This window comes from Cajanus cajan, chromosome 5, assembly GCF_000230855.2.
Source record: "Cajanus cajan strain Asha chromosome 5, NIPB_CcT2T_4, whole genome shotgun sequence".
NCBI lineage: Eukaryota > Viridiplantae > Streptophyta > Magnoliopsida > Fabales > Fabaceae > Cajanus > Cajanus cajan.
Genome location: NC_138521.1, coordinates 61,301,401 through 61,327,771, shown reverse-complemented (window position 1 = coordinate 61,327,771; position 26,371 = coordinate 61,301,401). Strand labels below are relative to the sequence as shown.

The 26,371-nt window shown below is 35.4% G+C and overlaps 2 protein-coding genes and 1 non-coding gene across 6 annotated transcripts; 1 reads left to right on the top strand and 2 right to left on the bottom strand.

Moving 5' to 3' along the window:
- Positions 1 to 75: 75 nt before the first annotated feature.
- On the bottom strand, positions 76 to 25,782 carry TAF2 (TBP-associated factor 2). Of its 4 annotated transcripts, none has more exons than XM_020370822.3 (25): positions 25,482 to 25,773; positions 24,948 to 25,287; positions 23,899 to 24,044; positions 23,699 to 23,765; positions 20,608 to 20,807; positions 20,356 to 20,509; positions 20,113 to 20,197; positions 19,904 to 19,995; positions 19,044 to 19,169; positions 18,873 to 18,926; positions 17,374 to 17,442; positions 16,558 to 16,655; positions 16,114 to 16,458; positions 15,948 to 16,035; positions 13,966 to 14,091; positions 13,826 to 13,882; positions 12,794 to 12,873; positions 12,668 to 12,710; positions 11,185 to 11,271; positions 3,895 to 3,984; positions 3,453 to 3,511; positions 3,275 to 3,365; positions 3,030 to 3,195; positions 2,365 to 2,548; positions 76 to 1,610 (listed from the first exon to the last, which is right to left on the bottom strand). In XM_020370822.3, the coding sequence occupies exons 1-25, from the start codon at positions 25,598 to 25,600 to the stop codon at positions 419 to 421; spliced, it is 4,158 nt and encodes a 1,385-aa protein (XP_020226411.1). In that variant the 5' UTR covers positions 25,601 to 25,773; the 3' UTR covers positions 76 to 418. The 4 variants fall into 4 exon arrangements, 3 of the variants coding, with proteins under 3 accessions (XP_020226411.1, XP_082931704.1, XP_082931705.1); XR_003804996.2 differs by having other exon boundaries at positions 1,471 to 1,610; positions 2,365 to 2,543; positions 25,482 to 25,782; XM_083075578.1 differs by lacking the exons at positions 24,948 to 25,287; positions 25,482 to 25,773 and having other exon boundaries at positions 20,356 to 20,531; positions 23,899 to 23,972.
- On the top strand, positions 5,926 to 8,229 carry LOC145949360 (uncharacterized). The gene is made up of 2 exons (XM_083075580.1): positions 5,926 to 7,813; positions 8,050 to 8,229. Exons 1-2 carry the CDS (start codon positions 6,829 to 6,831, stop codon positions 8,085 to 8,087), a joined length of 1,023 nt encoding a protein of 340 aa, XP_082931706.1. The 5' UTR covers positions 5,926 to 6,828; the 3' UTR covers positions 8,088 to 8,229.
- TRNAF-GAA (transfer RNA phenylalanine (anticodon GAA)) lies at positions 22,530 to 22,602 on the bottom strand. Its single transcript has one exon. It is a non-coding gene; the product is annotated as a tRNA-Phe (tRNA).
- Positions 25,783 to 26,371: the final 589 nt, after the last annotated feature.

The following is a 26,371-nucleotide window of genomic DNA, read 5'->3' as shown; positions in this document are numbered from 1 at the left end:
TTGCACTGGGAAATTGACATTACAAGCAATACCTAAAATTCGATGAAAAATAAGGCAATACTTAGAAAGCAAAGCAACACAACAAAAATAATAAATTTACAACTTAAAAGTTACAAATTTACAACAATATCCCAAACAACCTCGTAAAACGATTCATTTACAGGACCATTATGCGGCTCTGGAGAAAGCCGAATCCTAACCATCGGTAGCAATCTAAACATTGTATGATTGAAATTTCAATCATATAAAATCTCTAAAGCCAGAGTTAAGAACTACCAACAAATAAAGCTCATTGAATCAATATTTGTAAGTACCTTAATGGTCGTCTATGCCGGATAATGAAAAGAAAAGCACTAAGCCACAAAATATGAAGGCGTTTTACTTTTCATTTACAAAATAAACGACAAATTTCTATTCCCTATGACTTATTGAGCATTCGGTTTTTAATTTTAATTCGAATTTTTGGTGCACCAGATGTGCCTTCAGGTGGCTCTGGTTTGGTATCGATCTTTTTTCCTGATTTAGAATTATATCCACTGGGTTCAACAGATTTCACTTGTCTAGCAACGTCCACTACAGGTTCCTCTTTCTTCTTACTTGACAAGTCTATGGAGGATCTCTTCGCTTCATCACTCTGCAGCTTTGCCATTTCTTTTTCCCGACGTTTTTTCTCTTTCTTTAATCTTTTACGCTCCAAATATTCTGGATCATCTTGATGTCCTTTATTACTTTCCCGTTTCCGTTTCTTTTCTTTGCTTTTGTGCTTTTCCTTCCCACGACCAGAAATTTCTTTACCTAATGATTCTCCGTCAGGATCAAATCTTGCTACTGAAAGAGTTTGAAGACTGGCATATCGCCGCGCATCAGCATCTATGTTGTTATCCTGGATAATACTGGATGATGATGGATCTTCTGGCTGAGGCTGGGAATAAACTATACTTGAATCAGCAGTGCACTGGAGTTCTTTGACCAATTCATCACCATCACTTAAAAACTTTGCACTACCAATGCTGGCAGTCATGCGCGAACCTCGATCATGCCAAGAATTAACTTCGTCAATATTGTGATTACTCATGCTAAGAGTCTCGGCAAAATTCCTCTGGGGTGCATCTACAGAAACTGAACTGCTAGCTCCATGATCTATTTCATTACGACAGCCTAAAGATCGTTCAACCACTTGATTATCAGTATCAGCCCTACTGGTGGCAGAAGATTGTTTGACCTTGATTTTAATGGGCCTCTTTCTTTCATGGCTATTGGATACAGTATCGGCTTCCTTGGAAACTTCATTTGGAGCTTCCATGGGTACTTCCTGGGGAAATTCAGTAAGTACCTCTTTGGGTTTCTCTAGGGAAACTTCCTTTAGAGCTTCAACATGCACCAGTGTGGGAGCTTCACAAGGTTGGTCTTTAGGAGCTTCATCAAGTGCATCCCTCAAACTATCTGTTGTTGGGCCCAGATTTTGTGTAAGGTTTTGGGTAGAACTTGGCAGATCCACAGGTTTGCTTTCTGAATCAAGAACAAACATGTTCTTCTGATAGTTACAAGCTTCTGTGAGACTCATATGCAACGTTCTATTTTCTCTGGGAATCCCATGAAGAGTTGGGGGTCTGCAGACAAAAGCACAGATTAAAGTCAGCGAATTTTTCTTTTTTCAAATACATAAAAGAAACTTTAATGAAAATATAATCACACCCAGAACAAACAGGAACTTAAATTTTTACAGAAATGGCAGCAATGTGAAAATGGTTACTCACTAAAAAATATTAAGACCTGATTTGATCAAGAAAAAAAAATCGTTTTCACCAATAATTACAAAATATCACAGTTAAAAATTCAGTCTTCACTATCTCCTGTATATAAGAAGTCGAATACAGACCATTATAAAAGGAAAAGAGAGCATTTCTGTAATTATTTGGTAAAATCAGGAAATAAAAACAACATTTTGTCAAACCAAACAGACCATTATATTCTAGATTTGAATCATTTCCTATGGTCATTATCAAGTAAAACCAGAACCAGTAATCATCGTAGGTGAGGATCCCTTTCGATTGAAATTAAGCTTACATCCTGAAGTATCGCAGTTGCTAACATTGGCTGGAAAAAAATTCTAACTAAAATTTCTTACAATTAAAAAATAGACAATATATTGCTAAAAAAAAGGAGAATAGAAAGGCTGGACTAAGACAGAAACAAAGTTCATTTCCCAACTAATTATCTTGAAAAGCCGGATGAAAAGAATGGTGTTTTAAAAAAAAATCACAAATGAACTGCTTTGCTTTCAGCCCGTACATGTAATATTCACACAACAGATTAGCTGCAAAATAAGTAAGCAAGCATTTCATTTCTATGAGAAAATTATACCTTCTTGCAAGTATTTGTAATATGCAGAACAGGTAATGCCGGAGAAAGACATTATTAAAAGCCATACGCCCTTCAAGTAAATTAAGCATGGAGACAAGTGTATGGCTTGTAATTTCGTCATTTGAATTCAATCCATCCCTCATCTGACATAGCCTCATAACATGGGTGGCCAGTTTTAACTGCCCTGCAATCAAGGAATGTAAATTTTCCTACACATAAAAAAGAGTAACCTAAAGATGAAAAAAAGGTCACTAAAGAAGAAAATGAAAGGGAAAAAAATAGAGAAAGGGGAGTGATTCTTTCAGGAGGTTGTCAACCTTAAAAAAACAGATAATTATGTGCCACGTGATCAGATATAAAATCTTGTATCATAATGGCTCAAAATGTGTGGGGGAAAGGCAAAACTAGTTCAAAGGAATCCGTTACTAGGTGAGAATTAAACTATTCACTATATTTTTCTCTCCCTTTCTCTATAAATTTTATAAATATATATATATATATTAATATCAACATTTAAACAATAATTATTTTGCAAAAATTATATATGTTTTGAAACTTGTCCTGCTTTAGAAACATTTCTAAATAATTTTAAATTTACTATACTGAGCCAATTTGTTAGTTTGCCACACATCTATAGATCATCTCTTAGGAAAAAGATTTACAACCTCTTAAGGAATGCTCCTCTTCTATGTATTTGATAAATAAAAGCAGCGCAGAATCCATGCCCTTGCAGTGGAATTCAAGATCAAGGAGTGCTCTACTTGCTTCAATTCGGACTAACCACAATGCCTTTAAGTCCCGAAAAGGCTTTACAAGTTCATAAACTCGATCCTGTAGTAAAACTGAAGCATTAAGTATCTTCATGCCAACCTTTGAAGAGCAGTTTGGGGAACAAAAACAAGGTACTTACAAGAGGAATGAACCCCGAAAGCTTTAAAGCAATTTGGGTCAATGTCCGAATACAACTGATAGTCAAGATTCCATTGTAGCTTGGCATGAGACTAGCAGAAAAAATTTCCAGAAATGTAAATTATAGTTGCAACTAAAATTTTGATAAATCTACCATAGTAGGGAATAAGTCATTTCACCTATCAAACTGTAGAAGTCGGTCAATGCGTTTTAGGAGTGATGACAATAAGAGAATACTCTGTCATCAGTTTTAGAGTCAGAAAGAAGGCTAATACTCAAAATCAGATTGAATTATGTTTACAGAGATTATGATAAAGGAAGTGAGTACCATATCAATAATAAATATAAATCAATATCTGATTAAAAAATAAAGACTTCAAAACAAGCAACCTTTGCATAGTTGTTATAGCAATGGAAATTGCACAGCCCAAAATCACACTTCCCCCAACAAAATCATTAATTCTCAATACTTTAAATTCAAATAGAATTTTTTACTTATAGTTAAATGGAAGGAGCTTTGTACTTGGTAAATATAAAACAAAACAGACTCAGCAAGCTTAGATCAGTATATTAACCCACACAAGCAACCATGAGAATAAGCAAAAGAAATAGTCTATGAACCTGTTGCCCAAACTCAAGCTCACCAACTGACTGGACCAATGCAGCAAGCCAGAAGACATCAGAATAAGGGTTCCCGTTGTTGTCATTGTACTGAAAAAATAGGAGGATAAAAATGACATCAGCCTGAAAGCTGATCGTACAACTTTTACATAACTAAAAACAAGAAAAATTCCCAATGTTCCAATAATAATCGTATTCCCACTGCCCAACCAACATATCATGAATCCAAAGTGCAGTTATGTATGCCATGAGTAACCAAAAATAGTGCAATATTACAAGAGCTTAAAGGAGCCAAAAAAAAAAAAAGAGACAGAAATCGTGAAAGTTAATTGATTACCCTTGTTTTGGCATTGGGTAGCCAAATCCTAAATATTATAAAAGGATAAAAATGGCCAACAGTGTTACCATGGTAAAGAGCAGCATATGGAAAGAAGCCAAAAATCAGCCATAGAATTATGGAAGATGGTTTTGTGTTAAATGGTGGAAGCATGGCAACCATACAAAAAATATTTATATATAGAACAAGACATGCATAATATACAGTTAAAAAACAGTACAGAACCAAAAACAAAGATGGAATAGAATGAAGAAATAAAAATACTAGAGAGAACCAGAGAAAGAAGACAATGATGTTCACCGAAGGAGAAACCTCTAGTGATAGAGTTGGAGAGATGGATCAGCTGGAAATTAGCTATTTTTGGACAGCGAGGTAGGTCACACAAAATTCAGATACCAATATTTTCATAATCAAAAAAACCTAGACTGACATTTCAGCCATGCTCCACCATGAATGCCACGTTCATTAATTGATTTCATTCAGGTACTTCAAAATATTCATTTTAATTCAACTAATTATCCAACAATACTACCTATTTGAAATAACTGTTGGTAATTACAATTTAATAAATATCCCATTTACCAAGTAGCCTAGGTGCATTGTAACATAGGAAGTAGGAATTCTTAGACCATTATTTTTCTCTTGTAAACTGGTTTCTGTATTTATTATCCATGCAATCAGTCTATTTACAAATATTACAATGCTGAATGCACATTTCACTTGGTCTAAAATATCCTTTCCTAAATATTGGATCAGGTTAATCACATTTCTGTTGTGCAGAAAGTCCCCTGCATTTCTTGCTTACGAACCAGAATCTCACAGTAGCAATTGATTGACAGACAAAACAATTCAATCATGGAAAATAAGGTCTGTATTATTTCCGAAAAACAGGAATTAATGAATATCCCTACTGCCATGGAGCTAAGCTCTTTCAGAGAACCAAAGTTCTCTGCCCATAACACCATTTGATTCTACCTGATACCGTCTCTCTTCCCCCTAATTTCACACATAACAAAATCCCATCACACAATTCACACCTCCCTCACATCCTGCCCACATAAGCATTCTCACTCTGGACACTCATTCTTTCTGGCACATAATGGGCTAGGGGAAAATTGTCAATTTGGACCTAAATCCATCTCTGAGGTCCTAACATTACTCAAGAGGAGTAATGATTGGTTCTTAAGTTAACCAATCACCATACAGTCTTAAAAATATCCACAAAGTTGGTTTGGGAGATTCAGCTCAGTGTAAAAAAATCAGAACATATCAAAATGAAGTGTATCAATCCATATTTTTATAAGCACTTGTTGAATCAATGTATCTCTAACTTGTGGTCCACCGTCCACATTAATGAAATTGTCATAATATGTAATGAACATACTGAGATCCAAGGATTAAAGAATCTTCTATTCAGTCATTTTGAAACAAAAACTAGGCAGATGTGGATACTCAGGATTGATGTTGTTCATAGTCTGGAATTGCTATCTCCCAAAGAATGTATGCCCTTATTTCACTACTTCCTATTCAATCATTGAAACAGGAAACAGGAAATGAGAATAGGAAAGGTTTACTCAAACCAAAAAGATCCTTATATTTACAAAATGCTGAAAGCTTTGCAAGCGTGGAAAATTAAAAAATTTAGTTATTATACCAAGCAGCATAAGTGCATTGTATCATAAGAAACATAATTAAATTATTAGCCCATTATTTTTCTCTTGTAAATTGTTTTAATTATTATTTAAGTAGTGTGTAATCAGCCTGTGTATACTGTATAAATATTATTCTGTTAAGTTCTCGTTTCACTTGAGCTTTTCACTCAATCTCAAATATTTGCTCCTAAAGTCTCAAGTGTAACTTGATGAATACAGTTCATTTAAAAGGAATTCCATTCACATCTTCAGGCTGAGGAGAACAAGACACCAAAAATATGCCGTATGATAATTCACTATCGCCATCTTATGAATGCAACTGTTGATGAAAATGTCACTGTTAGAATAGCTTATTAGGGAAGCTTTTGTATTTTATATTATCTTCTTTTTGTATGTATGATGAGCAGTCCTAGGCTCTTAGCCTTTTCAGCCTATATTGTATGTTTTTATATACTCAATCAAGTAATGAAGAAAGTGTGAAAAACACTTTTCCAAAACCATCTTAATATTCAAGTTGGTATCAGAGCGGGTCCGATCCCGCTCTGTCGCTCGCCGTCGTCCGCCGCCTCCGGCCACCGTCTGCCGCCTCCGGCCACCGTCCGCCGCCTCCGGCCACCGTCCGCCGCCGCCGGCCGGCGACCAAATTTTTCGACGAACGCAGGGTTTGGTGCGCCTCGTTGAGCGCGACCCAACCCTGCTGTTTTTGAGCGCATCCAAGTATCCACGCGCTCCCACGCGCCGCTCCAAGTGTCTGTCCGTCAAAGCGCGTGTGTCTCACGCGCCGCCTTCTGGTCACCGGAAGTCCGCCACGAAGCCACCGTTGTGTTCGCCTGAGCTGTCTGGGTCCGTTTCAGACCTCAATTTATTGTTCCAGTTGGTCTTTTGGGTCGCGGTCACTGTTCATCTCCTCCTCTTCGTATTTATTTCCAATTTTCTTCTTCTCCCATGGCTTCTTCAGGTCCTGCTCTTGCTATTGCTGGTACACCTACCATTACTGCAAAAAAGTTAAATGGGAAGAACTATCTTTCATGGGCTGCATCTGTGGAACTTTGGTTCCTTGGTCAAGGACACCATGACCACCTAGAAAAGGAAGACATTGAGGGGTCAATAGAGAATAAAGCTCAGTGGAAGAAAGTTGATTTTCAGTTATGTGCTGTTTTGTGGCAATCTGTGGAACCCAATATACTTGGAACACTTAGAGCCTTTAAAACTTGTTGCTCTTTTTGGAAGAAGGCTCAAAGTATCTATGCTAATGACATTCAAAGGTTGTATGATGCTGCACAAAAACTAGCCTCTTTGAGACAAACTAGTCATGATATGGTTTCTCATGTGGCTGAAGCTCAAGCTGCCGTGGAAGAACTAAAATTATTTCTTGATGATGAGTCATTGGAAGGAATGAAGAAGAAACTTGATAGGCTATATATGGTGATGATTTTAAGAACATTGCATTCAGACTTTAATCATGTTCGTGATCAACTCCTGACCGGTCATGAAATCCCCTCAATGGACAACTTAGTTACTAGACTACTTCGAGTTCCAACTGAATCCAAGAGTGAAAATTCTACCGCCATTGTTGAAGCTTCTGCTATGGTCTCTTCCAAGGGAAGGGGTGGTCGTGGAAACCGAGGAAGAGGGGGTAGAAGTGGCCGTCCTCAATGTTCCTACTGCAAAAGGATGGGTCACACTCAAGAGAATTGTTACTCTCTCAATGGTTTTCCAGAAAAGATAGCAAATCTGTCCAAGTCTGATCAATCAGAAAAGGTTGATAGGAAGATTCCTGAAAATGATTACCAAGAATATCTTCAATGGAAAGCTATGAGTCAAGCTCAATCTTCCTCTACTCCTACTATTTCTACAGCCTGTATTTCTCAATTAACTGCAAGTCAAAGTCCATGGATCATTGATTCAGGTGCCTCTGATCACATAGCTGGTAATGATTCTCTATTCTTGTCCATGTCCTCTCTTAAATCACCCCATCTTATCACCTTAGCAGATGGATCCAAAATTGCCCCCAAAGGAATTGGTCAAGTTTCACTTTCTCCCATGTTAAATTTAAAATCTATTTTATTTGTCCCTAAATGTCCTTTCAATTTGATCTCTTTAAGTCAATTAACTAAATCCTTAAACTGTTCAGTAACTTTTAATGCTGAATCTTGTGTCATTCAGGAACGTGGTACGGGCAAGATGATTGGCGTAGGACATGAATTTGGTGGTCTTTACTATTTTGGAATGCAACCATCAGTATCTTGTGTTGCTGTTTTGCCACCCAAGCTTTTGCATGATCGTTTGGGTCATCCAAGTTTGTCCAAGTTGAAACTCTTAGTTCCTAGTCTCAAAACATTGGAAGAGTTAGGTTGTGAGTCATGTCAACTAGGCAAACATGTTAGATCATCCTTTCCCAAACAAACTGAAAAAAGGTGTAACTCAGTTTTTACCACCATTCACTCTGACATATGGGGTCCAAGCCGTGTAACATCTTTTGGTTTCAGATATTTTGTAACCTTTATTGATGAATTTTCTCGTTGTACTTGGGTATACTTAATGAAAGATCGTTCTGAACTTTTGTCTATATTTGTTTCCTTCTTTAATGAAATTCAGAACCAATTTGGAAAAACAATCAAAATTTTTAGAAGTGATAATGCCAAAGAATATTTCTCCCTTGAATTGTCTTCCTTTTTATCTTCACAAGGTGTTTTACATCAGTCTACATGTCCACACACACCCCAACAAAATGGAATAGCAGAAAGGAAAAATAGACACCTTGTAGAGACTGCACGCACCCTGATGCTCAATGCAAATGTTCCTGTACATCATTGGGGTGATGCAATTCTTACAGCCTGTTTTTTAATAAACAGAATGCCATCGTCTTCTCTTGAGAATAAAATTCCTTACTCGATTATCTTTCCAAAGGAACCCTTGTTTCATGTCTCACCTCGAGTCTTTGGGTGTACATGCTTTGTCCATGATGTCTCTCCTGGTTTGGATAAGCTATCGGCTAGGGCTATCAAATGTGTTTTCCTAGGCTATTCTCGTCTCCAGAAAGGGTACAAGTGTTATTCTCCAAAGACCAAAAAAATTTTACATGTCTGCTGATGTTACCTTTTTTGAACACACTCCTTTCTTCCTATCCTCTACAAATGATTCTGTGTCAATCCAACAGGTTCTACCTGTATCTTCCCATCTATCCATACCACTTCAACCTTTAGCCCCTAATCAAGAGGTCACTCAACCCACCTTGTCCACAAATAGACCCATTCCCGTTACTTCATCTCCTCTTCTCACCTATCAGCGTCGAACTCGACAAATTGATTTGACAATACCTGAAGAACCACCAATTTCATCTCCTTCACCATCAAGTTCCCCTACTACGGGTCCGAATGATGATAGTTCAAGCTGGCCAATTGCCCTTCGCAAAGGTATTCGTTCGACTCGGAACCCTCATCCTATATACAATTTTTTGAGTTATCATCGATTATCTCCTTTATATTGTTCTTTTATCTCCTCTATATCTCCTTTAACCATTCCTAAAAATGTCCATGAGGCACTTGATCATCCTGGATGGCGACAAGCTATGATTGCTGAAATGCAAGCTCTTGAACATAGTGGCACCTGGGAGTTAGTTCCACTTCCTCCTGGTAAACAACCAGTTGGTTGTAGATGGGTCTATGCCATTAAAGTTGGGCCTGATGGTACAGTTGATCGACTCAAAGCCCGATTGGTGGCCAAGGGATATACTCAAATTTATGGCCTAGATTATGGTGATACCTTTTCTCCTGTGGCCAAAATCCCTACAGTTCGTCTCTTCCTTGCTATGGCAGCTATTCGGCATTGGCCTCTCCACCAATTAGATATTAAGAATGCGTTTCTTCATGGGGAGTTGGAGGAGGAAATTTACATGGAGCAACCTCCTAGGTTTGTTGCTCAGGGGGAGTCTGGTTTAGTTTGCAGATTGCGAAGATCCCTTTATGGTCTCAAACAATCTCCTCGGGCTTGGTTCGGAAAATTTAGTCATGTGGTGCAGAATTTTGGGTTGAAAAGGAGTGAAGCAGATCATTCAGTGTTCTATTGTCACACTTCACCTGGGAGATGTGTTTATTTGATTGTTTATGTTGATGACATAGTGATTACAGGGAATGATGCAACTACAATCTCTCAATTGAAGAAACAATTGTTTAGTCAGTTCTAGACCAAAGACCTTGGGCATCTGAGATATTTTTTGGGTATTGAGGTTGCTCAATCAAAGGAAGGCATTGTGATTTCACAAAGAAAATATGCTATTGATATCTTGAAGGAAACTGGCATGTTGGATTGCAAGCCCATTGATAGTCCTATGGATCCTAACCAAAAGTTGATGGCTGATCAAGGTGAACTGTTCACAGACCCAGAGAGATATAGAAGATTGGTTGGGAAGCTTATTTATCTCACAATCACAAGACCTGATCTTTCTTTTGCAGTAGGGATTGTTAGTCAATTCATGCAGGCCCCTCATATTGATCATTGGAATGCTGTTTTACGTATCCTTAGATATATCAAAAAGGCACCAGGACAAGGATTATTGTATGAGGACAAAGGAGACAGCCAAATTTCTGGCTATTGTGATGCTGATTGGGCTGGTTGTCCTATAGACCGACGCTCTACTACTGGCTACTGTGTGTTCCTAGGTGGAAATCTCATATCTTGGAAGAGTAAGAAGAAAAATGTTGTTGCTCGATCCAGTGCTGAGGCTGAATATCGTGCTATGGCCTTAATTACTTGTGAACTTATGTGGATTAAGCAACTTCTTCAAGAGTTAAAGTTTTGTGAAGGTCATCCAATGAAGTTGTATTGTGATAATCAAGATGCACTCCACATTGCCTCCAATCCAGTATTTCATGAGAGAACTAAACATATAGAAGTTGACTGTCATTTTGTTAGAGAGAAGTTGCTATCTAAGGAAATTGTTACCAAATTTGTCACATCCAATGAACAACTTGCAGATGTTATGACTAAATCATTGAGGGGGCCTCGCATTCAGTTCTTATGTTCCAAGCTTGGTGCATACAATCTGTATGCTTCAGCTTGAGGGGGAGTGTTAGAATAGCTTATTAGGGAAGCTTTTGTATTTTATATTATCTTCTTTTTGTATGTCTGATGAGCAGTCCTAGGCTCTTAGCCTTTTCAGCCTATATTGTATGTTTTTATATACTCAATCAAGTAATGAAGAAAGTGTGAAAAACACTTTTCCAAAACCATCTTAATATTCAAGTGTCACTTTAGTTTCTATTAAGAAATCAATGTATGTGGCAGGAAGTAAACTATAACCTTCAATAGCTGTAAAACAAACTCGATAGCCTCTCTTGGGCTTTTCTTGTCAGAAGCTCTAACCATAGCAACAGCATGTGGAATAGCCTGCGACAGCAATTTATTAAACAAAAAATGAGTTGGCAAGTTATAAAAATAAACCAACAAACAATTATTTATTATCTAGCCACAAACAGATATACATGCCACTTCTGAATTATCATACGATGCACAAAGGTAACTTATAAACAGATTTTAAACAAGGCAAATTCAATATGCAATTGTGAAACATGACAAACCATTGACCAAGAAAAAAAAATGCAAGTAATCACAGTAATTGATAAAACCAGAATTCATGAATAGGAATATACTTTGTACATAGGATAAGGGCAGAGTTCATGGAGGCAGAACAATCATAGCAACAAAAATCAAGCTACAACATCAGAATGGAGGAGGCCATAGAATTGTTAAAACACAACATAACTACATATATATGGTTAATTAGAAAAAAAAAATCACCAATTGTAGGACCTTGGGGAGGGCAGTAACCCAGTTTGGGATGCAGGCCGAACACACCCAAGAAACAAAAGAAACCCTAAGCACTTTTACTTTCACTTACCACACACTCAAGAACACTCCATCATCTTCTTCCAGAAAAACTAAACATTGCTACTGCAACTCTGAACTAGGGCAGAAAAACTTACTAGGGGTTGCCTCGCCAGAAAAAACTACTGCAAAACATGTGCCTAGTCAGAAGTTGCAGAACATCTCTGCCTTGCCAGAAAACTAAAAAAGTTTGGGCCCTTCTCAGAAAAGGGTCCACTCTGGCCTCTATTGGTCATGAAAAGGGTAGCAAAACAAGCCACAACAGCCAGGCACTCAGTGATCGCTCTTTGAGGAGTGGCACACTCCACTCCACTACTACCCCATGATCCCAGAACAATAGCGCACAGATCATATTCTCCAAAAATCTAACTCCTACTGTTTTGTATTTTATTTTGCACAGACCATGGAATCAACATTTATGAAAGCTTAATCATTTGGGTGACAAGATACCATATCTACATGGATATATTTACACCTACTTAAAGCTTTAAACAGTATATATCTTGTGTTGCTTAATGCATTACATGATAATTAAAGAAAATAATACAACTAAGACACTGACAACAATCATTAATTTTCACCAAGACATGTAACTGTCTAATGCCTATTGAGCATAGCTACCTAACCTGGCATGTGCACACTATTATGGAAATCAATAACAGAACAAATGTATTGCAATAGGTCTCAACAGCAGATATTGACAAATACAAATATAAGCAGTTACACCATACATTCATTTACACGAAATTAAATTATATTAAAAATTATAAAAATGAAACAATACTTGATGGCCCCCCAATAATAGTTCAAGAAAAATATTTAGATCACATGTAATCACAAACATAATTCAATCACATTACATCACATCAAACATACACATCCTACCTCCTTGCATTACCTCAAGAACAAAATACTCAGCAAAATCATGAAAATCGTTTGGCCTGGCAAGAATAGTATACCAAAAAGTCACTTGACATTGCCAAAGTTGAATGAGAAATTGAAACAATAATTTCAGTAGTCTTACTTTGGAAGTCCAATGTCAGGATCAAACCTTCGACTCTTGTAAAATTTCACCAAATGGAGTAGACCAGAAAAATCAGTTTCCTGTGAGACAAAGAAATGATGACAAAATAAGATATGAAACTTAGTGAAAAATAAATAACCATCTGCAATTTTTTATCATGCATCAGCAATGATTTGAGTTTGTAATCCATACGGCAAGTTTAATTATAATTCAGATTCACATTTCAAATAATTATATGCATGAAATTTACTAATACAGTGATATTACTAATGCAACAACTAGCCATACTTGTATACTCCCTCCAGTCCTTTATATAAGAAATAAATGGCTACACTTTTTGGGTCCTAATTATAAGAAACAAGTACCTACTTTAGGATGTATTAACTAATAATTTCCTTTTATACCCTCACAAAAGTGGATGCATTTATTGATGCATTAACAATACAAGTTACACTCAGTGGTGGAAAAAGTATCTCTTGAATTAGGTATAGTGTCATTTAATGTTACCACTATTTAAACAAATCAATTCAAAGGGTATTTTTGGAATGAAATTTAATTCTAACATTATTAATGAAAACTAATCATCTTAACTACTTCTATTGGTTTTGATAAATTAGTTATTTGTTTCTTATATAATGGACTGGAGGGAGTATATGGCAACAGAGTTATTCATGAACATGAACAAATCTTGAATGGATTTCAAAGTTGAAAATGCAACCAGATGTATGGCATTCTTAAAAGCCATAAATCTTCCATTTGGAGTTCAAAACAGTACTAAATTTGAAAGAAAAGAAGAAAAAAACAAATTCATGATGTTTTCATATGTTCAAAGATTTACAATAGCAGTGCTTGGCACGTTATTAAAACTCAATAATTATATCAAGACCAGATCTGACAACACTGAAATTATTATTTGGTTAAATTAAGGACAGACTAGTTGGTTCCACTCAGCTCATGGATTTAATATCTACTTTGCAATCTACCAGTAATTCATAAAATTATAATGCAATAAGTAACCTAGCATTTTAATACCTCTGATGCTGAATTTGCCAATGCAAAAGCTGCTTCAATCCGTACTCTCCAAAAAGCCTTGAGATAGAACCAAAAGGCTCCAGACATTAATTTCAGATTTAAAAGCAGCTATTGAAAATACATTACAGAAAGGAAATCACCTTGGAGTCACTGAGAAAATTGTTTAGGGCATTTACAATAGAAAATGATAGCTGGGGTGATGCCTCAAGGGCTGCAATTGCTTGTGCCTGAGCAATAACATCTTTGTCCTTCTCTAATTGATTGATCTAAAAGAAGAAATCAACTATCTAGAATCAATAAATATAACCAACTACAAAAGACTAAATATGATAATGGAAGATAAAAATTACAAACACCAGCACAAATGAATGAGCATGATTTGTTTTTAAAAAGAACAAAGACAGAATAAAAAAGGTCCAAGAGCATGATTACAAAAAGGTTCATGAAATTGTGACATGATGCACAACTTAAAAAAATTGCTTAGCAACAAAGACAATTCAGGTAGACTCCTACATGAATGCATTAACACAACATAATCTTCCACCATGAAAAGTGAAACCAGTAGGTCACAACTACAATGTCAAATGCCCAGAATGCCACAAATGCATCATGACCAGCATACAGCTTCAACAGGTCAGAACATAAACATAACACATGCTAAATTGGTTCCTCAAATAGACCATTCTTCTTGCAATAATTAGTCCCTACCCACTCCCCGAGGAATTACAAAACCCCAGATAGTGAAAATTCTTCAGTCAAAAGGACAGGGACCCCCTCATGATATACCAACCATTGTCATACAGAAGCAGATATGGATAATACAAAATAACACCAGTCATGCTTTGAACTTGCAACATAATATCTGCATTCAACCAGGAATTCTTACCACTGCAGTTTATATTTGGTTTTATTGATTAAATGACAAGTGAGACAAAGTCGTCTAGACATTTTTTCTTTATGGGATAAAATTTCAACACTCATTAAATATACCAACACACCAAATGCTATAGACATACAAGGAAAGTATTTGGACATTTATTTAATACACAGCAAGAATTAAAAATTTGCAGTAGGATGTTACTAGGGGTGAGCATGGGTTGGGTTGGGTTGGACCAAATTCACCCATGTCCAAACTCGATCTGATTTTTTGATCAAAACATTTTCTAAAACTCAAAACCGATCCAATCAAGGCCCCAAAATATATGGGACAAGGTTAAATCAACCCAACTTTGATACACTATATTAATTAAAATTATGTAGTTAAATAGTAAATTAAAATAAGTGCAAAACTTAAATTAAGGTACCTTTTACTTTTATAATATATATTTTTAAAATAAATAATTTTATTATAAATATAATATCATGTTATAAAAAATATTAATAACTAAATAAATTTTTATTATTAATACACAATAATTCAATAAAATAAAACCTATACTTTTTAAGAGAATATTATATAGTAAACCGGGTTGGCGGCATGAAAGGTAACTCGAACTTGTCCTAAAAATGCACCAAGTTCAATTACAAAGTCCAAGCCCATCCAAATCAAACTCAGGTCAGGCTGGGTTGGGCCATGCTCACCCCTAGATGTTAGGATTGAATTGGAAGTATGTACTTCTAGTGTTGGATTAATAAAGCTTCAACTCTCCAACTACAATGGCATTTGCAATGTTGTTCTCCCAAAGTTCATATCAACTAGTATCAAAGCTTTTCCCCATGAGCTGCAAAACGAGTACCATGGGTGGTGATGCCAACATTGTAGCATTTTCCCAGCCCTAGTCAAAGGGCTACACCACAGCCAGCTCACATGGACGTTAAGGCTGTGGAGCATGGTGGGATGTTGAGACTCAATAGCCAGGTATGAAACCTAAGTCCCACATTAGAAGTATGAGCTTCTAGTGTAGGGTTTAAGGCCCGAGGCTCATCAATTACAACGGCTAGCTTTCCTGATATGTTTCTCATAAGGTTTTTATCATAGGATAAGTAAACTAGTCGTATAAATAAACGAAGACAATTCAAATAATTAAAACATATGCAGTGCCTCTCATAAGATAGCAAAAATTAACACAATAACTCCAAAGAATCAACTAGTTGTATCACTACCAGTCAATCTCATCCTTACCCACATCTGAACTGGTTGGTTAAAATGAACCTCAGCAAGATACTCCATATCAGGATCTGCTCTGATCCATAATAAAGGGGACTCGGTACTGCCATAACAGTGAAATTGTCAGAAACTCAATGACAACCACAAATGAAAACAAAAAGGATAGGAAGCTGATATGTACTTTGAACGCATATCTATGGAAGGCACATCAACATTGTCATCAGAGCCATCATGTTTTACACCTTTCTTGGGCTTCTGAAAGCGTCTAGCAGCAAGCTTTGAGTGGCATTGAATTTCCAATAGTTGCCACGCTTCTCCAGCCATAGGTAGAATTGGATGGTCATACATACCATCCAGTTCATACACCCTGATGCTCATCATACCAGGATATCCAGTATCTCCATCTCGATTTTCTGTGTCTGGGTTAATATCAAGAATGGATGCGCTTGAAGTCTGCAATGCAGTACATCCCCGCAACACAGCCAATTCAACCATATTCTTCCTTTTGTTATAGGAAAATCCCATCCTTAGCAACAGGAAGAAGTAACTCATCAGAATACATGTACAAAAGCATTCCCAAAAAAAAATAATAATAATGAGTAACATGTAAATCCTTATGTTATACCTTAAAACAGGACATCCACAAGAACCGACCCACCGAGGAAAGAAATCTTTAAGAAATGGACGTTCAAGATTCCCTACTTTATTAGCAAAATGTCGAAACTGCATATCATAAAATTATCAGATCCACATTATATTGACAGAATCAATACACTTCCCTTTTTATTATTGTTTACAATTTATAAAATATTCCAAGAAATATTAAAATACAACCAAACACGATTTCTAAATATGTCTTGGAATAACATTCCAGTTAAGATATTCATGGGAATGCGATTCCTGAAAATATAATTCGATACCTCGAAACAAACACCCCCTAAGAGTTTTATAAATCCTAGAACCCTCATGTTCAGTTCAACTATTCCAATGTTCAAAGTTTTAACCTTTAATTACCTTATCCACCGACCCTAATTCTGTCTCTAATGCACTTCCTTTACCCATCCACATGAGTTAAGTACCATCTACATATCCTATATATCTGCCATAGCATACTTATGTGATTGTATAGATAGATAAACCTAACAGAAGTGGTTGTGACAGTAATATAATTCCCTAGGGGTAGGATTACCTTGAACAATTACACGAACCATGCATAGACAAAATGTCAAAGCTCAGAATTATTGTCCTTTGTCCATATTAAAGCATGTTTACCGGGAGGGATAATGAAATAGAAATATAAATCATTTAAGACAAATAAACTATTCTGTTGATGAATCTAATTTCAGAAAAATGTTTTACAGATCTATATCTTCAACATAATTTCATAGAAGCTACATACAGGTAACAAGTCACAGAATTTACAGAATCATAAGCATATTACCTCCTTAGTACTAAGAGTTTTCATGGACCGTGTTTTATCTTGAGCCCGAGAAACTATAGTTTGCAAAATCTACACATTGACAACAAGAAAATATCATCAAACCTCTCATTCAAGCATATAACTTCCAGGAGGGGAATAAGAAAAAGAAAACTTCACAAGTAATGGCAACAATAACAAATGACACAGCAAAAGGATTATGGCAGATCAAGAACAACAGGAAAAGGTGTCAAATGCAAGGAGACCACTAAAAATATATCAAAGAATGCTACCGCCTAAGTTAATAAGTATATTTTAGAATACACATACAAAAACCAGCACACTAGACTCCACAACTATTCTTTGACATCTGCCCAAGTATCTGACAACAATCATCCAAACATTCTTCAATTCAACATAGCCTACAGTTATTATTTAACCAGAACCCAAGTAACTCATCAGTCATCATATCATTTACCCATTTTTCCAGCTTTCAGTCAAAAAGCACACCCACGTGTCAAAAATTTAGCATATACAAAATATTAAGCAAAAAGTCAATATGTATATATATAGTATATTTAATATCCAACCTATGATAATCTCACATCAAATAAATAACAGTGAAAGGTAAAGCTTTTCACTTATGCTAGTACCATGTCAAATAAACAAAAGAAGAGGTGCAGATTTGAATATAATAGAAGCCAAATGGTTCATAAATTACACAACGCACTTTGCCCCACATGTGAAAAATTGATTGGAGAAAGACTGAGTTTGGATATAAAATAGGAGCCACAAATTCAATCTAATTAAAAAAAAATAGACTTGTTTAATAAAATATAGCAATATTTTTCATCTCAACCATGAGAACAGAGAAAGGGTTGACTGCTTTTCCAGGAATCTGAAGTTGGAAATGTTAGTTTCTCATGTTTAGTTCATTATTTAAAAACAACACTCCTATGAAACATGGTTTCCCACAAAATTGTTCTGTGAGAGAAGCTGAGAGTCTAACATTCACAAGTTAAAAGGAAAGTTTCATTGTGATACAAAATATTGCATTACCTTAATTTGATTATCTTTGATTCTCAAATAACATTTATAAATATTCCGGAAAACATTTATGACCAATCAAACAGATTTTAATCATTCTAGAAATCATGATTCCCAGACATAAAAAAATTCTCTTCTACCAAACACTCCCTTAGTGTAACCTTGTTATAATAATCACCAACTATTTCTTTCAAAATACTTTCAGCAATTGAAATCTTCAGATATGAATTTTTCAGGTGGTTTATCAATCATATCCTAAATGGAATGAGATCATGGACAGATGAGGAACAAATAATGCACACCATCCAACTTGAGAGACCATTTTCAAGAAGAAAATCAATTTTATTATATCCAAATAAATTACAAATATACATGACCACCAAAAATTGCAAAACTGACTAATTAAAACAGGCCCAGTATATCTAAAATGGTCAGAAGACAGAAGGACAAATAGTGCAAATGTCAAGGAATCTCACTCTACGGAAAGATTCAGGACCCATTTGTTTTTCCAACATCTGAAGAACTGCTACCTGAAAAAGGGTAAAATATAATACTAAATAAGGAAACAGGTTACTGTACATGTTTATTGCACAATATGATTACCACGGGGGAGGGGGCTGTGGAAAAAAGAAAAGGAAACTACTTACAGACTTCCATGATCTTATTTTTCCATACAAACCAATGCACTGAGTTCCATATAAATCTTTACAGGAAGCTGAACAGCTCAAAGCTATCGCTCCACCATTATCAACTTTGCAAACAGCACAATTTGCCTGTAGATTGATTTACATGAGCGTGCAAAAAATGTAATTAGCATATTAAATGCTCTACAGCCTCAACCTAGACTGACACAAGTCCACCATGTTTAAATATGAAATTCAAGTAAGAAACTTTGCTACAGTCATTTATGTCCATATATAAGAAGCCAAGCAGAAAAATAATGCCTCAGCCATTCAAAATCAAGTAGCAGTAGAAAATTAATAAATTGAAACAAATCTGCATAGCAGAAAAAAAAATTTAAAAAAAAAATTAGAGTAAACACTGACACCCTAAGATTTCATTAAATTTCACCAACAACTCATGCTTTTTTAATATTCAAAGTAACCTCCCTTATAGGAGGTCACAATGATTTTTTTAAAAATAATCAGGACAGTTAATGTAATGTCTAAAGAGTGTTAGTGTAATGCTTTTTAAACAATTAAGGAGATTATTGTGGGGATAGAAAAAGTAAGGAGTGTTTGTACAATTTCATGAAACCTCAGGATATGTCAGTGTGATTTACTCTAAAAATTAAGTGAAAAAAAAAAAAAGCAATTAACAGCAAACAGGCACACAAATATTCATAAGAATACATTAACGCTCCAATGCATCCACACCCTAATAGCAACAATGTACCAGAAACATTTTTAGACAGACATAAAGAGCACCCATACATAATTTTTGACAGTCTAATGCATGATGAGTTAACCTTCACATAGATCACACTAACCCAAATAGAAAAACAAACCTTGTATCTCCGGTACCGTGCCTCATTATTTCCTAAATGTTTCTTAATAAAAAAATCTGTCAAGAAACCAGCAAGTCCATCCAAGAGCCACTCTGAAAAGTGCAAAAAAAGCATTCACCAACCACAATAGAGGAAACACGCAATCTGCTGAATTTACAAAGAATCAAATCTAATTCAAGCAACAATCAAAATATCCTCTGATAAGTTACCATCATTTGGTGCCTCAGGAGTGATATACACTCCAAACCACTGTCTTGCAAGAGCATATGCAAGTTTTACCCTTGTATCAATAGTCTGTCAACAAAAACTAAGGCTAGTCATTAAGCTAGCATAGCACTGAAATCATAATCAGAAAACCCTCACATGAAAGGAAAACAGTTTTTATTCATTCAAAAAGAATTTAATTAAAAAAAATAGCTAATCAAATAAAAGAATTTAAGTTATGAACTGACCTGGTCAATAACCTTCTCATCAAACAAAACTTGAGAACTAAATATACTCATTGAGGCTCCTAAACTCAATGATGACACTGCCATCTCTGGCTCTATGAAAACTTGCGTATATGAGTCAAATGGGAAGTCTACTGAAAGATAATCCCTATAGCAGCTGCTCACCAATAAAAGTCCAACTATCTAATCATTATACAATTTTACAATAAAAAAACAATAACAGGCAAGTAAAATTGCATCTATCCCATGTCAAACCTGAAGGCACTGTGGAAAAACTCCACTGTATTTCGCATCTTTGACAGATTAGGCAGTGAACACATATGTGATACGAGACTAAATTGGTGATCAGGAAGAATTTCAAATTCGGCAACAGCCAAAGATATCCACCTTGCAGCAACTGGAACATCTAATTTATACACAAATGTTTTCCGAGGAGGATTGTCCTTGCTTAAGACCTGAAAAAGAAAGGAGGTTCAAAAATATACAAATTTAACTCTTCAAAGGCATATAACACTTGAAGATAAATTTTCATAAAGATCTAGCAATTTTATTAGAGACAAAAGAGAAGAATTACAACAAAGGGGAGGATAAGAAATTCCATAAAACAAGGTAGCAGGGTAGAAGAGCGTATCATACATCGTTTATACCCCCCACTGAAATGCATAAATACGATACGCATATATATGGGATACATATTTGATGTGACGATATGATTATTTTATAAAGGATTATATATATTTTAGTCCCTAAACTTTTTATCGATTTTCACTTTTAGTCCTTGAACTATTCCTTCCATTAAGATTTTGGTCCCTAATGTCAATTTTTTTTATCACAGAAAAAATTCAGGGACTAAAACCAAATAAAATTTGTTCGGAGACTAAAAACAAAAAATGACAAAAGTTCAGGAACTAAAAACATATTTATTCCTTTTAAAAAAATATAGGATATGATATGTGTAAGATATATCTATAGATGTGTATCCATATTCATAAAATATAATAAATGTATAATTGTATTTTTGATCAAAATCCAAAAAACATAATTGCAATTTTGTAAATCCAAATTAAGAATTATACTATCAATCTCATCTCATTTCTTTCTTGAAATCATTGTCATCATAAATTACTTCCTATTATTTACAAATAGGAATAAATATTATCAATCCCATTTCTATCTCGAAATCATACTTAGAGAGAACTTCCAATTTTTGGTTCATCACTTCATCAAGGGACAATATTTCTATGTTTCTATTTTATACATGTTTATCTGTCAAATGTACCTGTATTGGTTTTTTATAATTTTTTAAAGGCTTGGATATTTCACCAATATGTATCGGTGAAGTATTGAAAAAGTATCCAAGAGTACTGATATTGGAAAAAAAAATCATTTTTTTAAAAGGCTTAGATACATATCAATGAAGTATCCAAAAGAATATGTTTAATATACAGATATGTAAAGCATATTAAAGTATCAGTGTTTCATAATGTAGAGAATAGAATCAAGCAAAGGAAAACATCTCTCAGAATATAGGTTTGAACCTAACTCAACCCTACAAAACCAAGTCGTAAAATGGGAGTTGTCCCTCATTTAAATACATTAGTTTGGCTTAATCACTAGTCAATGTAAGACTTGAGGTTTTTCCAATAAACCCCCTATTGCCTACAACATTTACACTTGGTGCGTGGATAATATGGTAGGAGACCCATTAAATGAATCTAGAATAAACTCTAATATCATCTAAGAATGTGGATTTGATCTTAACTCAATCCTACAAAATTGGTGGCTTGTAAGGTGGGGATTGTCTCCCACTTATATATATAATTTGGCTTATTACTAGTCGATCATGTAAGAATGTAGATTTGAACCTAACTCAATTCTCCAAAATTGGCTTGTAAGGTGGGTATTATCCCCCACATATATATAATTTGGCTTATCATTAATCGATGTGGAACTTGTTTTTTTTTCTTCCAATAACATCAATAATAATAATTGTTTTCCAACTTGGACAAAAATCATTCTTCCTTTCCCCTTCTCTTTCATGAAATGATAGTAAAAGACAGGACAAAGCTGCTTCAAAATTGTGAAAATTAAATATACTCTTCAAAACAAAGAGCAAAATAATACAAGCTGAACCCTTGAATAATAACTTCGGCTACCTACATCCTTGACCCTAAAGGTGCGGTGAGCATGGATTGAACATGCGACCTTCAGATCTTCAATCTGATGCTCTCCCAGCTAAGCTATCACCGCAAATCAAACACCACCAACCAGAAACCAATATCCAGCCCACTAGTGTTGCAAAGTTGCATCAACTACCCAACAAATTGACAATGATAACCATGTATGGCTGACTGAGAGTAAACCCACAAATCAAGCAACCACCATAAATTGAAACCCAAGTCATATCATAGTATGTTAGAGTTTTATCAAAATAACAGGTACAAGTACAGATAAGGGTATTTTTGGATGAATTTTACCATTCCAAGAGAAGAAAAAATACTGACTAAAAAAAGAAAAAGAAAGGAGAAGGCTGCATCCAATCCAAGGAGTAAGAGGAAAAATCAGAAAATAGCAGGCACAATCCTCGAATGTTTTTACAGCAAATAACATAACTTAAAGGAAAAGTAAATAGTAATCCAAATTGTACAACATTCTTCCTTCAAGTTATTTCAAGGGTCTAATGAATGATCTTCGGTGCATAAAACTACAATCTTCAATTTATAACAATTTTCAGTGTATAATGATCTACTATATATAAATAGGTTGGAAAACTACTATATATAAATAAGTTGGAAAACTACAATTTTCAGCGTATAAAACAGAGCCACAGCAAATAATTCACTGTTCTATCAGACACCTCAAGCTCAAGTATTAGGCTGCGAAAGAGAGCAACATCAACCATATGAATGAAATAACTATTTCCAATATTTTTAATACAATTACAACCCAATAACTTCACATCCATGTCTTCTGTACAAAATTAGTCGTTTGCAGTTTTCTACAGTTCTATCACAGCAGTCAAAATCCTGTTATTTTCAACAATGAATATACCCAAAGACAAATATTGATTGAATTTGAAGCTTATCATCATCTAACATCTGCGGATATAAAAAATTTATAAAAAAAAAAAAAAAAAAAACAACAACAACAACAATAGTAGCCATACTCCAATTGCCCAGTGGTAGGAAATGAAAGAAGTTCCAATTTCCGACCTGACTTGACTTGACAGAACATAAATGTGCTTATCAACAAAATACATCTTCAAAATATTATCAGCTTGTCAAAAATAGTATTTCTCGTACTTTCAGAACTAAAATAACAGAACTTCAGTATCATGCAACGCTACCTGATAAAGCAAGCTTCCCGTACTAACAGCCACGAGATTGTGTGCTACAGTGAACTCCAGGTCATAGCTGAACATGAACAAACAACCAATAATTACTTCAAGCTCATACATTGAGCAGTAAATATTGTTATTATAAAATGAGGGCATGGACCTGGTGTATGGACATGCACACAAATAGGGAAGGGTTAAACAATTCTTACCAACATCGTTGTGCATTGTCATCTATACAAGGGAACCAACACCTTGCTCTCCTTATCTGATTATCAGTGTGAAGAACATTATTTCTGAAGTGGATTCCTGTCTCGGCTTTCTCTATCCAATAGTCAATACGAACAGTTCTCACATTCTGCACCCAACATCAACCTACATGAGAAAACACAAATAGTAAACCTCACCACAACTACTCGTTTCTCACATTTCACTGTCACACTTTGGGGGAAGGATGCTACACTATCTCAACAATCAAAAACAAAGAACCTACCCATTGAGTAGGCAAAAAAACACAAATAAAAAGCAAAGTAGAGAGAAAATTTTGAAAAAACCACAATCAAACATTATTTGTGATGACCCATTATAAATAATACATGCAATATCTTGATAAAAACATGGAAAATCCAAACAGAAGATGTTCATAAATTGGGTTGTTGATTAGTTACTATGGACTTGGGCCCAAGATTTCAAAACACAGTCTGCAATCACAATTTCAGCCACAACATCAAGGCTTTTGAACTCTTTGCAACCACATCACAACCACAATTGTAGCTAAATTTGTTCACAATTCCTCGAATTGACAAGGATGTCACGCACCACCAAGGTTTTTGGAAAACCGTTTCACAATAGCAATTGTGGCCGCATTGGTCTACTAATTCCCTTAATGTCAACTATCGCAACAAAACCACTACCGCAATTTAACTACATGTGGGTCATACTGAGCTCTACATGCAGCAACAAGACAATTTTACAAATAATTAAAAATATAATTATATTATAATATTATAACTACAACTGTATACATATATTATAAAATTCCCCTAAAAAAAACATATATTATAAAATTCAATTCAGCCAATAAATCAATAGAAAACGTCAGTGCCTAACTACTTTTAATAGATCAGGATTACGAATATGTACACACTATTCAAATTCAGTCGCCATGCTTAAGGTTCACGAGTCTCGCCAAACAGAACTACCAAAAACTGCTGGGATCCTGGTTAGAAGAAAGCAAGAGTTCAAAGGCAGCAACTATAACCTGCTTGGGCTCAGACGCGGAGTGAAACCCGTTCTCGGGAACAGGTTGCTCCTGCTGTTGTTCACTCTCAGTCTTGGAAGGTTTACAGCAATTAATAAGTAAATTGGGGACAAGTTCCTTCTCCAGAGCGGACATGTACACTGAGACAGCAGCATCAGCAGCAGAGCTAGGAGAACACACGGAGCTAAATCTCTTATCATCCTCCAACTGCTGCTGATGGTGCGGGTAATACTCGAACTCCGTTGGCTCACCATCAACCCAAACACTCTCAATCCCTAAGTTCTCCGCGTGCAACCCTACGATCCCAATCTCCGGCACCGCAATCTCCAATTCAGTATACCTGCACGTGAAATTAACTAGAATCAAATTCCAGATCGATTTGGACTAGGCGATCTCGAATCGAGGCAGTAAAACCTAATTTACAATAGCAGCACATAGTAGATGCTAATTTCCAAGTAGTGTGCGTGCGTGCGTGCGTGTAACGGAAAGAGGGGAAAGAGAATTGCAAGAGAAAGGAAAGGGAAGAAAGCGAACCCGTGAACTAGGCGCTTTTCCATGTCGATGGAGAGGCATAGCTTTTGGTGGTGAACTAGGGCACCGGAGTTTTCGGGCTTCGTGTCTTCGCTGTTCTTCGCCTTGCGAGGCTTGGCCATCAGAAATCGAATTGGAATCGAGCTATCGATGTTTTATTTCTTCTCTGTCTCCCTGTGAACGAGCTGAAGTGATGCGTTATTTATAGAGGGCCTTGCGCAGTAGTAGCCTGCTTGGGTCACGCCTAGACAGCGATGACGATAGAGTGCCCTATATGTTCCTGTGTGCCCTACTTTGGCAACGCAAATGCCTTGTCCAGTGTGCACTTCATTTTAAATTTTGTATTAAATTCAATTTAATACAATTGCTGTTGATGCTTTGATAAAGAAAGATGTGTATGAAATAAAAAGTAGGTTAAAGAAAATTATTAAATAAAATGAGTGCCAAAATTGGTAAATTTTAAATGTGTTTGAATTGAAAGAGTAGAGGAGAAAGTAATGTTGATTTTCTCTTCATTAATTTGATTAAATATAAAAGTGGAGAGAAAGAAATTTATTTTTTTTTAGAAAGACATTTTTATCTTTTATATATAATAGATTTTGTGAAAAGTAGATAAAATATAATAAGGTTAAAATTGTAATTTTAAGTAAGTTTCACATTTTTATAACTTATTTCTTCACTCTTTTCTCATTTAATGATATGTTTTAGGTTTTCTTTTTTTAAGACATTCATCATTTATTTTTTACATTTATTATTTATAAAAAATCTCAAAACATTATTTCAAGGACACTCAATCTATAACACAAAAGTTTTTTTACACACAATTCAAAATAGGCATTCTAAAATGTTTGTGAAACACTCATTCCAAAATGAGTAAATATGTATCAAAATAC

Excerpts from the sequence above, each read along its gene's own strand:
- LOC145949360 (XM_083075580.1), top strand. The coding sequence starts at position 6,829 with ATGGCTTCTTCAGGTCCTGCTCTTGCTATTGCTGGTACACCTACCATT. Across the intron at positions 7,814-8,049 it reads TGCCTCTGATCACATAGCTG|GAACGTGGTACGGGCAAGAT; the intron begins GTAATGATTCTC and ends TGTGTCATTCAG.
- TAF2 (XM_020370822.3), bottom strand. The coding sequence starts at position 25,600 with ATGGCCAAGCCTCGCAAGGCGAAGAACAGCGAAGACACGAAGCCCGAA. Across the intron at positions 23,766-23,898 it reads GACAATGCACAACGATGTTG|CTATGACCTGGAGTTCACTG; the intron begins GTAAGAATTGTT and ends GTTCATGTTCAG. Across the intron at positions 3,196-3,274 it reads TTTCGGGGTTCATTCCTCTT|GATCGAGTTTATGAACTTGT; the intron begins GTAAGTACCTTG and ends GTTTTACTACAG.